Here is a 14,523-nt window from a genome sequence, read left to right on the forward strand (position 1 = left end):
ATTGCGTCATTCATAACATTGATGATGAGCGCCTTCGCCTCTAAACTGCGCCTGATACAGTTTCAGTTACTGCGAGTCATCGATACTTCCTGAAACATCTTTACACGGACAGCCAGAAAGTCATTTTCATCTTATTTACTGACTGAGTCGATCGCTGAGGATTTATAAAAGCAGTAAGACTTGATTTCTGTTTACTTTCACTTTGTAAGAAAAATGATTTAATCTCTTTTAGTTTCTTATGAACCATTTTTTAAAATTCCTGTTAGCAGTAGTACCTTTAAAATGCTAAATATTTACTATTATTCTTTAAATCGTGTGTGTTTACGATATTTCTGTACTGATATACACACTTTTACACAGCGGCTCTTTATCTTGCTGCAGATTATAACAGAGGTTATGTCGAGTCAGACACATGAAATAATGTTTATTAAAGCTGATTTGTTCCTCAGAGAGCCAGAATGGTGAACTGCTGCGGTCTCGTGTCGGAGAAGAATGAGCCAGGTATAAACTCTCACTTCCTCATTATTATCACTGTTATACCAGCGCCACCCTACCGGCCCAGTTTACCCCAACAGCAGCTGCAGTGTGTGTGTGTGTGCAGATCTTTTGATGTGTGTGTGTTTGTGCAGATCTTCTGATGTGTGTGTGTGTGTGTGTTTGTGCATATCTTCTGGTGTGTGTGTTTGTGCAGATATTCTGATGTGTGTGTTTGTGCAGATCTTCTGATGTGTGTGTTTGTGCAGATCTTCTGGTGTGTGTGTGTGTGTGTGTTTGTGCAGATCTTCTGATGTGTGTGTGTGTGTGTGTGTGTGTGTGTGTGTGTTTGTGCAGATCTTCTGGTGTGTGTGTGTGTGTGCTGGTCTGCTGATGTGTGTGTGTTTGTGCAGATCTTCTGATGTGTGTGTGTGTGTGTGTGTGTGTGTGTTTGTGTAGATCTTATGATGTGTGTGTGTTTGTGCAGATCTTCTGATGTGTGTGTGTGTGTGTTTGTGCAGATCTTCTGGTGTTTGTGCAGATCTTCTGGTGTGTGTGTGTGTTTGTGCAGATCTTCTAATGTGTGTGTGTGTGTGTGTGTGTTTGTGCTGATCTTCTGATGTGTGTGTGTGTGTGTGTGTGTGTTTGTGCAGATCTTCTGATGTGTGTGTGTGTGTGTGTGTGTTTGTGCAGATCTTCTGGTGTATGTGTTTGTGCAGATCTTCTGATGTGTGTGTGTTTGTGCAGATCTTCTAATGTGTGTGTGTGTGTGTGTGTGTGTTTGTGCTGATCTTCTGGTGTGTGTGTGTTTGTGGAGATCTTCTGATGTGTGTGTGTGTGCGTGTGTTTGTGCTGATCTTCTGATGTGTGTGTGTGTGTCTCAGTTCCTCTGAAGAGCATCTCGGTGCAGCTGCAGGTTCGGGATCTAGGGGTCTCCGTCAGCTCCAGTCTCCAGTATGTGAACGAGGAGGATCGAGCGCTGGAGGCCGTGTTCGTGTTCCCGCTGCCGGCCGACGCCGCCGTCTGCCACTTCAGTGCCCAGATCGAGGAGCAGGAGATCGTGGCGGAGCTGCAGGACAAGCAGAGCGTGAGTCTCAGCACCTGAGGGCTGACAGATGTGATCATGTTAACAGGGTGAGGACAGCTTCACCTGAGGCAGGAATGTTAAAGTCTCAGTCCGACAGACAGATGCTGGACTGTAGTTCAGTTCAAACCCGCTCAACACACACACCTGTCGCTTTCAAACAAGCCTAGGAAATCTATGCAAAGTTTTATACATTAGAATCTGTCCGTGGTTTTCTTTGATTTTTAAAATGTTTGTTCAGATCACACATTACACAACAGAAGGTTTTGTTATCTTTCTACACCAACCCATTTAATTCCGGAGAGATTGTGCAAATGCAGAATTTTGCCATGATAATGTTTTTGAAAACTTTGCACTGTCTCTTAGCCTTTGAATAAAATGTGTTTTTTTTTTTAGTGATGTGCCTTTTAAAGGGTTAGTTCACCCAAAAATGAAAATTCTGTCAGTAATTACTCACCCTCATGTTGTTCCAACCCCGTAAGACCTTCGTTCATCTTCGGAACATAAATTAAGATATTTTTGATTAAATCTGAGAGCTGGATCACTCCTCCATAGGCTTCTAAGTGACTGAAACTTGCTGGCCCAGAAAAGTTATTAAAGAGATCGTTAATATAGTCCAAGTGACTACAATGGCTCAATCTTAAGTTTATAAAGCGACGAAAATACTTTTTGTGCGCAAAAACAAACAAAAATGTTTTTGCCTGGGCCTCGAGTTTTTGCCTGGGCCTTGAGTTAGTTTACGTAGTTTTAGTGAGTAAGTTGAGTGTTTTAGCACAGCGCGTCTGTGTTGCACATCACACGCATCACACACATGACAAGCGTCGGCCAATAGTGAGCCTACGTGGTGACGTGCAACACAGACGTGCTGCGCTAAAACACTACGTGAACTCACTCGAGGCCCAGAGAGAAGGAAATGAATAGTGGAATAAAGTCGTTATTTTTGTTTGTTTTTGCGCACAGAAAGTATTCTCGTCGCTTGATAAACTTAAGATTGAGTCACTGTAGTCACTTGGACTATATTAACGATCTCTTTAATAACTTTTCTGGGCCAGCACGTTTCAGTCACTTAGAAGCCTATGGAGGAGTGAGCCAGCTCTCAGATTTAATCAAAAATATCTTAATTTATGTTCCGAAGATGAACGAAGGTCTTACGAAGGTCTTGGAACAACATGAGGGTGAGTAATTACTGACAGAATTTTCATTTTTGGGTGAACTAACCCTTTAAGGCTTCTACATGTGAAGTACCTCTGTTATGAATGGCCTTCTCTCTGTGATTGTGCAATCAGTAATAAATCTCACTGGTTTCAGCTTTTCTGTAGTGTTTTATATAGTTGAGGAGGCCCTCAGGTGACCCCAGAAATTTACACCATTAGAAAACATTTTTTCCACAGATTTGGAAAGGGCCAGTCAAAGGTCTAATGAGGCTTTTGCAGCATCATGATTTACCTAAAATACAGCAATATTAATATTAATCAAAACATGGCATGGGCATATACAGGAGTGGCAGTGTCCTCAGGTTTGATCCAGGTCTCAGTTATGGCCATGAGGTTGAGACTTTGAGTAGCAATAGATGAAATAAAGACTGGTAGTTCCAGAGAACAACTGGAATAGAGAGTAAAGTAGTAGAGGACATAGGGATAGTACCCAGATTGTAAGGATTGTGCTGCCTCCAATGTCCAGAGCTCAATTTACGAGTGTTGGCAGTAATGGTGGAGATTTGAAAGCACATAGTGAATTCAGTTCACTAAAACAAACAAATGAGAACAAGCTGTGCAGAAAGGACAGAAATGGGGGGAAAAAAGCAATACTCAAGTGTCTTGCCGGTGTCTTTGCTCTGTGGAGTCGCGCAGGTCGAGTCGCTGCTCTTTACACTCTTTGCTCTTCATACAATGAGGGCTTCACACAAGGGCTTCACCAATTATATACACGCCTTATTCCTCGTTATTGAATACAGCAGGAATAACCCTACTAATTAGCGAAGCGAAAATCAAACAAACAAGTGTTGTAAAGTTTTCTTTCATCGAAGCAGAGACCAGGAGACAGTTGGGATCGCGTTCAACGGAAGTTATTCTTTATTGAGAACTCCGCTGTACGTTGCTGTAGTACTTCCAACATGATCTAACTCTAATACAGTATGCATTGTAGTTATATACATTCCAAGGGGGAGGGATTACATAGAGGCGGGAACTCTGAATAAAGCATGCAAATGAAGTGGGAACACACCCTACTCTGAGTCCAATTGAATCAGCATAACTATTCACATGCTGATACTGGCCAGGAACTCCAATTCCAAGAGCCATCCGAGAGCCATTAAAGACAAAAGGTGAAAGTCAATCAACCTAATGATTCAATGTCTGGGCTCCGAAAGGTGAGAATCTCAGTGATCTGACTCATTTAAAACACAATAGAGAAAAACAGGACTGGCAGAAACTGTTGTTACTATTATCCTAACCTAACCTTAAAATGCTAACTTCAATGTACTCAACTTTTACTGTTGCAAACTAAATTAAACATTTAATAAATTTGTAATCCAACATAAGCAAAGAAACAAACGAGACTTCAGCACACATTTTACCACGGTTCGTTTCCTAGCAACGAAGAACCGTGTTGAAATCTAATGTGAAAAGGGTCCTCTCCTGTTGCTTGACCGCTTCTTCTCTTGCAGGCGAGGGATCAGTATGATGATGCTGTGAGTTCAGGTCAGCAGGCGTTTCTGCTGGAAGAGAGTGATGAGAGTTCGGATGTCTTCAAACTGAGTGTCGGGTGTTTGTCTCCGGGTCAGAACGCCGTCATCAACATCGTCTATGTGATGGAGCTCAGCGTTCAGGCCGACCACGCACTGCGCTTCTGTCTGCCGGCCGTACTCAACCCCAGATACACACCCACAGGTGCGGTTTAACCCCAGATACACGCCCTCAGGTGCGGTTTAACCCCAGATGCACGCCCTCAGGTGCGGTTTAACCCCAGACGCACGCCCTCAGGTGCGGTTTAACCCCAGACGCACGCCCTCAGGTGCGGTTTAACCCCAGACACACGCCCTCAGGTGCGGTTTAACCCCAGACACACGCCCTCAGGTGCGGTTTAACCCCAGACACACGCCCTCAGGTACGGTTTAACCCCAGACACACACCCTCATGTGCGGTTTAACCCCAGATACACACCCTCAGGTGCAGTTAAACCCCAGAGACACACTCCAGATACACGCCCTCAGGTGTGGTTTAACCCCAGATACACACCCTCAGGTGCGGTTTAACCCCAGATACACACCCTCAGGTGTGGTTTAATCCCAGATACACACCCTCAGGTGCGGATAACCCCAGATACACACCCTCAGGTGCGGTTTAATCCCAGATACACACCCTCAGGTGCGGTTTAATCCCAGATACACACCCTCAGGTGCGGTTTAACCCCAGACACACGCCCTCAGGTGCGGTTTAATCCCAGACACACACCCTCAGGTGCAGTTTAACCCCAGATACACACCCGCAGGTGCGGTTTAACCCCAGATACACGCCCTCAGGTGTGGTTTAACCCCAGATACACACCAGCAGGTGCGGTTTAACCCCAGATACACACTCTTGATACACACCCTCAGTTGCAGTTTAACCCCAGATACAGACCAGCAGGTGCGGTTTAACCCCAGACACACACTCTTGAAACACACTCTCAGTTGCAGTTTAACCCCAGACACACACCCTCAGGTGCGGTTTAACCCCAGATACAGGCCCTAAGGTGCAGCTTAACCCCAGATACACATCCTCAGGTTTAATTTAACCCCAGACACACACCCTCAGGTGCGGTTTAACCCCAGATACACACTCTCAGGTGCGGTTTAACCCCAAACACATGCCCTCACATGCGGTTTAACCCCAGATACACACCCTCAGGTGCGGTTTAACCCCAGACACACACCCTCAGGTGCGGTTTAACCCCAGACACACGCCCTCCCGTGCGGTTTAACCCCAGATACACACCCGCAGGTGCGGTTTAACCCCAGATACACGCCCTCAGGTGCGGTTTAACCCCAGATACACGCCCTCAGGTGCGGTTTAACCCCAGATACACACCAGCAGGTGCGGTTTAACTCCAGATACACACCAGCAGGTGCGGTTTAACCCCAGATACACGCCTCCAGGTGCGGTTTAACCCCAGACACACGCCCTCAGGTGCGGTTTAACCCCAGACACACGCCCTCAGGTGCGGTTTAACCCCAGACACACGCCCTCAGGTACGGTTTAACCCCAGACACACGCCCTCAGGTGCGGTTTAACCCCAGACACACGCCCTCAGGTACGGTTTAACCCCAGACACACGCCCTCAGGTGCGGTTTAACCCCAGACACACGCCCTCAGGTACGGTTTAACCCAAGATACACACCCTCAGGTTTAGTTTAACCCCAGATACACACCCTCAGGTACGGTTTAACCCCAGATACAAACCCTCAGGTTTAGTTTAACCCCAGATACACGCCAGCAGGTGCGGTTTAACCTTACACACAGGCCGCAACACTGACTGTCCACATCTTCACAAGTGTTTTTCCACTGTGTATTTCTACATAGTTTTAAAAAATCAGTTATGTTCAATTTAAAACAGCAAAGATTTTGAAAACAAAAATATAGACATAACATCTTTTTTATAAAGCTATTCTTCCCAGAAAGCATAGTGAATGATGTAGTCAAACCTTTTACTTCCCCTACACTACTGGTCAAATGTTTCTGAAAGAATCTCTTCTGCATCACAAAGGCTACTATTATTTGATTAAAAAAACAGTAAAAACAGATAAATATGATTACAATGGAAAACAGCTGTTTTCTATTTGAATATATAGTAAAGTGTAATTTATTCCTGTGATCAAAGTTCATTACTCCAGTCTTCAGTGTCACATGATCTTTCAGAAATCATTCTAATATGATGATTTGATACTCAAAACATATTTATGATTTTTATCAATGAAAACGTCAGTTCTGTTTGGCGGTTCGGCTCTATATTGATACTGGTGTTGTATAGTATCTCTGTTTGTCCGTGTGATTCTCTCAGCTTCAGCCGCTGGTGTTCCAGAAGTTTTCTCAGCATCTGTTATTCCGTACACACTGTCTCTGAGTGTCGATGTGAGATCTTCAGACCGCATCTCCAGACTGGAGTCCAGCTGCCCTCTGGATCCTCTGGTGTTCCTCGACGCACACCACACTCATGCCACGGTACTGTGTGTGTGTGTGTGTGTGTGTGTGTGTGTGTGTGTGTGTGTGTGTTTGTGTACAGTTTTTATGCACCTAACGTCTGTAATGTGTGTGTAGGTGAATCTGAGTGCTGGTCACCGGTTCGATAAGGATGTTGAGCTGCTTCTGTACTATGAGAATACCCATCAGCCCCGTGCTGTCGTGGAGGCCGGAGCCGCCACGGCTCAGCCAGGTACAAGCTTTAGTTTTTACATGAATTCAGTATGCTGTAAATATACTAATGTGTGAGTTAAGGGGTTACTTCACCCTAAAATGAATAAATCGCAATAATCTTTGTGCTGTGTTACTATTGATATGAAACAAAGTTCAGATTTCAAATTACGTCCATTTTCTTACAAAATTCCAAAACATAAATACCGTTTTGGGGCTGTGGCGTGAGATCGCTCTGGCTCAGCTCAGCTCAGCTCTAGAGAAGCAGCAGCGCACACATGATCTTCTCTTCCACCTTAATAATACCAGTTACAGCGCGAAATAAACATGAATGAGCATCTGAAAGTGTGTTAAAAGACAGAGTGCAACTTATCAAGATCTGTATCCTGTGACATGGAATTGCTCAATCAGTGTTTCAAACGTGGAAAGACGTCAGTAAAACAGCTTGTAAACAATGTCATGTATCGTCACATTTACCTCAGAAAAACCATATCCAGTGACCATAAACTCGTTAGTCAGCTAGAAAAATTAACTCTAGAGAGGAGCATTTTGCTAAATATATGCACCATATTACATATTCATTATAATTTTTAATGTTCTTTAATATTTAATGCATGTTTGAATAAATCTATTCTAATCATTTCATATAACTTTATTATTATAAAAATAAATAATGGTGTAATTTTTATTTTTAAGTTTTTATACAAATCAGTTCATTTTTACCTTCAATATTATAGCAGGCTGATGAAGCCTAGTAGGCTACAACTGACTCTCATAGTTTACAGCATTAGTTAAGAGATTTGAAATTTGCCATGTATTGTTGCCTACCTGATATCCAAAATAATCAATATTGAATCGAATCGAACCGAATTGGAAGCTTGTGAATCGAAATCGAAGCGAATTGTGAAATTTGTGTCAATACCCAGCCCTTGTAACACGAATCATACAGAACAGAATTCAGGCCATTTACACCCTCTTACCCTGTTTACACTGTCTCTGTTTCAGGGTCTCTGATGGGTGACCCAGTGCTCATGATCAGTTTGTACCCAGAGTTCCCTGCAGACGTGATGTCATCGCTGGCATCTCAAGGCGAGTTTGTGTTTGTAGTTGACAGATCGGGCAGTATGGACTGCAGCATGCATAATGGGAAAGACGCACAGATGCGCATCGAAAGTGCAAGAGTAAGATTTTGGATTTCAGAAATTACACGCATATATTGAGATTTATTGAGTCACTTTACTCTGTACTGTACATGTCTCTACTGTACTCACTGTACATGTTTCTCTATATACACTACTTAAGTCTATACTGTACTCACTTTACATGAGACTCTACTGTACTCACTGTACATGCCTCTAATCTACTCACTGTACATGTCTCTACTGTACTCACTGTACATGAGTCTATACTTTACTCACTGTACATGTCTCTACTGTACTCACTGTACGTGTCTCTAATCTACTCACTGTACATAAGTCTATACTGTACTCACTGTACATGTGTCTCTAATCTACTCACTGTACATAAGTCTATACTGTACTCACTTTACATGAGTCTCTACTCACTGTACATGAGTCTCTACTGTACTCACTGTACATGTGTCTCTAATCTACTCACTGTACATAAGTCTCTACTGTACTCACTGTACATGTGTCTCTAATCTACTCACTGTACATGAGTCTCTACTGTACTCACTGTACATGTGTCTCTAATCTACTTACTGTACATAAGTCTATACTGTACTCACTTTACATGAGTCTCTACTCACTGTACATGAGTCTCTACTGTACTCACTGTACATGTGTCTCTAATCTACTCACTGTACATAAGTCTCTACTGTACTTGCTGTACATGAGTCTCTACTGTACTCACTGTACATGTGTCTCTAATCTACTCACTGTACATAAGTCTATACTGTACTCACTGTACATGTGTCTCTAATCTACTCACTGTACATGAGTCTCTAATCTACTCACTGTACATAAGTCTATACTGTACTCACTGTACATGTGTCTCTAATCTACTCACTGTACATGAGTCTCTACTCACTGTACATGAGTCTCTACTGTACTCACTGTACATGTGTCTCTAATCTACTCACTGTACATAAGTCTACTGTACTCATTGTACATGTCTCTAATCTACACTCTACTTAAGTCTATACTGTAACTCACTGTACATGAGTCTCTACTGTACTCACTGTACACGGGTCTCTACTGTACTCACTGTACACGGGTCTCTACTGTACTCACTGTACATGTGTCTCTACTGTACTTACTGTACACGAGTCTACTGTATTCACTGTACATGTGTCTCTAATCTACTCACTGTACACGGTCTCTACTGTACTCACTGTACACGGGTCTCTACTGTACTCACTGTGCATGAGTCTCTACTGTACTCACTGAACATGAGTATCTACTGTACTCACTGTACATGTGTCTCTACTGTACTCACTGTACATGTGTCTCTACTGTACTTACTGTACACGAGTCTCTACTGTATTCACTGTACATGTCTCTAATCTACCCACTGTACATAATTATCTTTACTGTACTCATTGTACATGTGTCTCTACTGTACATGCATCTCTATACTGTACTCGCTGTACATGTTTATCTGTGTCTCTACTGTACACACACACACACACACACACACACACACACACACACACTGTGTCTCTACTGTACACACACACACACACACACACACACACACACACACACACACACACACACTGTGTCTCTACTGCACACACACACACACACACACACACACACACACACACACACACACACACACTGTCTCTACTGTACACACACACACACACACACACACACTGTCTCTACTGTACACACACACACACACACACACACACACACTGTCTCTACTGTACACACACACACACACACACACACACACTGTCTCTACTGTACACACACACACACACACACACACACACTGTCTCTACTGTACACACACACACACACACACACTGTCTCTACTGTACACACACACACACACACACACTGTCTCTACTGTACACACACACACACACACACTGTCTCTACTGTACACACACACACACACACACACACACACACACACACTGTCTCTACTGTACACACACACACACACACACACATACTGTGTCTCTACTGTACACACACACACACACACTGTGTCTCTGTAGGACACGCTGCTGCTGCTGCTGAAGAGTCTTCCCATGGGATGCTACTTCAACATCTATGGATTCGGCTCTCACTTTGAGTCCTTCTTCCCGTCAGTAAACACACGTTAGTTGTTCTTCAGAAATGATCTCGTGCTGATCAGTGGTGGTTTAGTGAGAGACTGTGGTGTGTGTCGTTGCAGTCAGAGTGTTGTGTACAGCGAGGACACGATGGAAGAGGCTCTGAAGAGAGTGAAGAGCATGAGGGCAGACATGGGCGGCACAGAGATCCTTCAGCCTCTGAAACACATCTACAGTCAGCCCTGTTTCCCGGATCACCCCCGACAGGTACACACTCATCATTCAACACGCTTTCTGAACACTGCTGAGGTGTGTTTCTGAGCCTGACTCTCTCTCAGCTGTTCATGTTCACTGATGGAGAGGTGTGGAACACCAAAGAGGTGCTGGAACTGGTGAAAAGTCATGCTTACTCTCACAGGTGGGCGCTCACATCTCGCTCCTGCTTTACTGATATCTCCCGCTTCACTTCAGGTTCACTTCATGTCAGACGGTCATGTGTCCTCAGGTGTTTCTCCTTCGGGATTGGAGAGGGTGCGAGTACGGCTCTCATCACAGGAATGGCCAGAGAAGGTTCAGGTCACGCTCAGTTCATCACGGGCACTGACCGCATGCAGCCCAAAGTAAGTTCTGCTTCTGGACAGAATCAGTATGAGATGGTCAGGGTTTCTATTCACCACTCTCTCCTGTCCTTCTCTGTCAGGTGATGCAGTCGCTCCGGTTTGCTCTCCAGCCGGCTGTGGATAATATCTCTGTGGACTGGACCGTTCCCGAGGGCGTTACGGTGGACATGCTGTCTCCACCCATCAGGGCCCTGTTCCAGGGTCAGAGGGCGCTCATCTACGCTCAGCTGAAAGGACAGGTCAAAGCTTTTTAATCGGGTCCTATTACGCCCTTTTACGAAGTCTTGATTTTGTTTTTGGGTGTACTAGAATATGCTTTCATGCTTGATTGTTCTAAAAAACTTTATTTTTCACATTTTTTACATTATTACAGCTCCTCTCTCCCCAGTCTGTCCCGAACGTGTTGTTTAGTTCCGGTTTCGATGAAGTCTCTCCTTCCGAAATACAAAATGTGCTGTGATTGGTTAGCTGGCCCAGTGCATTGTGATTGGCAGTGCTTGGCGTGTGTTCGGAAAATGTCCTGCCCCTCCATAACCGAGAGTTCATCGTGGTTCTGAAAGCTGTTCTTCATAACGTGCAGCACACAGATAAACATCGGGATTATAATGTCCAGGAACAGTGTTTAAAATAGTAAACACTTTGCGACTTTAAACACACGTGACTTTTCGATCGTGCCCGTGCCCCTCTCTCCCTATCTCTCTCTCACACACACACACACACACACAGTCACACACACACACACACACAAATATAAGTAAACACTTTGCAACTTTTCGATCGCGCCCGCGCCCCTCTCTCCCTATCTCTCTCACACACACACCATATTCCAGCATTGCAATCTTTACATCGCAGCCTGCTTCAGAGCTAAGGCGGAGCTACAGATTAGGTGTCCCCAAAGAACCCGCGTATCTAACAGTAGTTCCGCATTACATGAATTAATTTGCACGCGAGTTTTATTTATTTTTATACCATGTATTCTCCGTGTAAATTTATACACCGAACCGTGACGCCCGTACCGTTTCGGTTCAATACGAATACATGTACCGTTCCACCCCTAGTCTACAGTGAAATACAGTCACACATTACACTGTTTGGCATTTTAACAGTGTTTAATCCAGCTACTAGCTAACGGTATGCTAAAGTTAACTGCTGACTAGCGTCACGTTTCTAACGTCCGTTTTCAGAGCATCCAAGAGAAGCACAGGCATAACAGTAGCACCGAAATGAAGCACAGAAATCCGCATTGATATTCGGTCCGGTAGATAACGGTCGTTAAGGCACCAGTGCCGTATTAGCACCGGGTCTGTCTGTAGCTACCCAACCCTAGCGACGACGCTAGCAAAGCAAAGCCAGTCCTTTACTAACCTATAGTGCGTTGGTCACTTTTTTATTACTTATTTCCCTGCATTGAGTGACAACCAGTGTTGGGAACGTTACTTTAAAAAGGTAATTAGTTATAGTTACTCACTACTTGTTCAAAAAAGTAACTGAGTTAGTAACTTAGTTACTCTATAATAAAAGTAACTCGTTACCAGGGAAAGTAACTATTTGCGTTACTGTTAAAAAAAAAGTTGCTATATGTCAAAGAATTTGGATTTTTTTAGCAGTTTTCACAAGTCAGTTGAAATGATTAGAACAGCAGGTGTTTGTACATAACTTTCGATATTTATTGCATGTCGACAGACAGCAAGAGGTTTATCCTGCACTTCAAGCATTATCTTTGTAAGAAAAGTAAACAGTTACACCATATAAAGTGCATTTAACTCTAGCAAATTAAATCAACCTCCCTCAACTTTTTATTAAAAGTTTTATTAATAAAGTAAAGGCATAGAACCAGTTTATTTGTAGTGCACTGACAATAGTTTTATATAATTAGTTTATTAATTAAATTAATAAAAAGACAAAAAGACCTTGAGATATGTTTGGTAATTGTACCTGAATGAATTGAAAAATAATTTGCTACATTTCAGATTAATATATTTGTTTTCCTTAAAATTTTAATTAACAGTATCTTAAAGGTGCCATGTGTTATGTCTGGCAAAAAATCAAGTCATACTCCACATTCCATACCAGATGGGGGCAGTATACCTCCAGAAAATGAATTGGTCTACTCTAGACTAGAGTAACAAACGAGAAACGGCATAGTCTCTATGCTCCGCCCCTACCTTCACAACGACCCTAGAGCCATAGCCGAAGCCGAGCCAACTCCTAATAGAGGACGTTTTGACTCCAGAGGAACGTTGGTTGATGTCAAGTGATATTGAAATATGACATCTTCAAGCTACTCCCCTTCACCTTTACCAGTGAATATGTTCATATTCGTTTTGTTCATATTACATTTTTATTGTTAGTTTGAATTAAATTAATTTGACAGACAGCATTCGCTGATGTTGACCAAGCTAGCGCCAACGTAACCAGAGCTGCCAACTCTCACGCATTCACCGTGAGACACACGCAATTGACACTTTTCACACGCTCTCACGCCACATATCCATTTTCTCACGCACAGAAAAATCGCGAAGCAAAGAGGACACGGAGACCGACAGACTAGACAGAGCAGGGGTGCGTTTCCCGAAAGCATCATTGGCCAACTATGGTTGCAAGTTCATCGCAATGTCCGTTGAACTCTATTGGTAACGAGGGAACTTGCGACCATAGTTGGCTAACGATGCTTTCGGGAAACGCACCCCAGGTTAGTTATGATATAAAAAAATCTCAGCTCTCAGATTCTGTCAATTTTATTACGCTTTGGCGCTTGTAAATGTTACACGACAGATCCCTAGCGCACGTGAACCGATCTCTACTAATAGTAAAAAAAACACGAACACTGTTGAAAGATACAGTAGGCTACGACTTACCAAAATGTATTCCTCATACATAATATCGACCAATCAGTGTTTTTTTATCAGCGTGAAGGTCAATAACATAGCTGGAGAACAATTATGTCAGATTTAACTCAGGAAAGCCATTTAATAAACATAATATAGGTCACGTAGTTAGCTATAGAGATTGTGCTATATATGTGTACTATATTACAATACTATATTTATGTACGTTATATATACGTTTATCGAACAGCCTTCGATATATTTCTATGTTATAACTTCCCGAAAAAACTACACAAACATATAAAACAAACTTCTAACGAAATACTAACAGCATCTTACTTACCAATCCAAAAGAAATGTTGCAAGTTCGAACCTCATTTCTTTCATGTCCATTAGTTGTCTCCAGCGATGGAAAGCAGTGCCAATGTTTACTCTGGTTCTGTTCCTTTTTTTATCAGATTTTATTTGAATGTAGTTGTGGGCTGTACTTTCCACACGATTGACATCAGGTTCAAGTACGCCCACAAGCTGTGCGAGTTATTCGTGTATTGCATGTTTGACTGGTGGTTATGTTGCCCGCATACCGCCTCCCATGGCCGAAACTGGTATTACGACACCTGTCGGGCCGTGGCTAGTAATGCTAATGCTAATTCAGGTTGATATCTCTGCAGCACTATAACTTGTCATTTTTTTAATGACATCATCGCCCTTATTTCTTCTCTTCTTTTGATGCTAACCCTTTTTATAGCTCATTTTTTGGATATTTTTACCTCAATTCTGACACATGGCACCTTTAAACACTTTGCAGTTTGAATGTCCTGTATAAACAAAATTACGGAGTATGTTTTTATGTTTCCACTGTTCGATCGCATCTGCGCCA

General features: G+C 43.0%; 1 protein-coding gene across 4 annotated transcripts in view; it reads left to right on the forward strand.

Annotated features, from left to right (window-relative positions):
• LOC311069251 (von Willebrand factor A domain-containing protein 5A-like) overlaps window positions 1–14,523 on the forward strand; it is a 24,372-nt gene continuing 9,849 nt past the window's right edge. For 3 of the 4 annotated variants that reach the window (XR_014603500.1, XM_084092274.1, XM_084092276.1), the window contains exons 1-12: window positions 9–173; window positions 450–501; window positions 1,359–1,561; window positions 4,224–4,446; window positions 6,596–6,756; window positions 6,853–6,967; window positions 7,951–8,126; window positions 10,139–10,227; window positions 10,318–10,462; window positions 10,534–10,613; window positions 10,701–10,815; window positions 10,896–11,054. Coding sequence is in view for 3 of the 4 variants with exons in the window: in XM_084092274.1 (XP_083948400.1) it covers window positions 459–501; window positions 1,359–1,561; window positions 4,224–4,446; window positions 6,596–6,756; window positions 6,853–6,967; window positions 7,951–8,126; window positions 10,139–10,227; window positions 10,318–10,462; window positions 10,534–10,613; window positions 10,701–10,815; window positions 10,896–11,054 (1,509 nt within the window). In the remaining variant the exon portion in view is untranslated. Of the gene's footprint in view, window positions 174–449; window positions 502–1,358; window positions 1,562–4,223; window positions 4,447–6,595; window positions 6,757–6,852; window positions 6,968–7,950; window positions 8,127–10,138; window positions 10,228–10,317; window positions 10,463–10,533; window positions 10,614–10,700; window positions 10,816–10,895; window positions 11,055–14,523 lie in introns of all 4 variants that reach the window. The other variant, XM_084092275.1, reaches the window with a different exon arrangement.

The sequence above is a fragment of the Abramis brama genome, assembly GCF_963993115.1.
Source record: "Abramis brama genome assembly, chromosome: 19".
NCBI lineage: Eukaryota > Metazoa > Chordata > Actinopteri > Cypriniformes > Leuciscidae > Abramis > Abramis brama.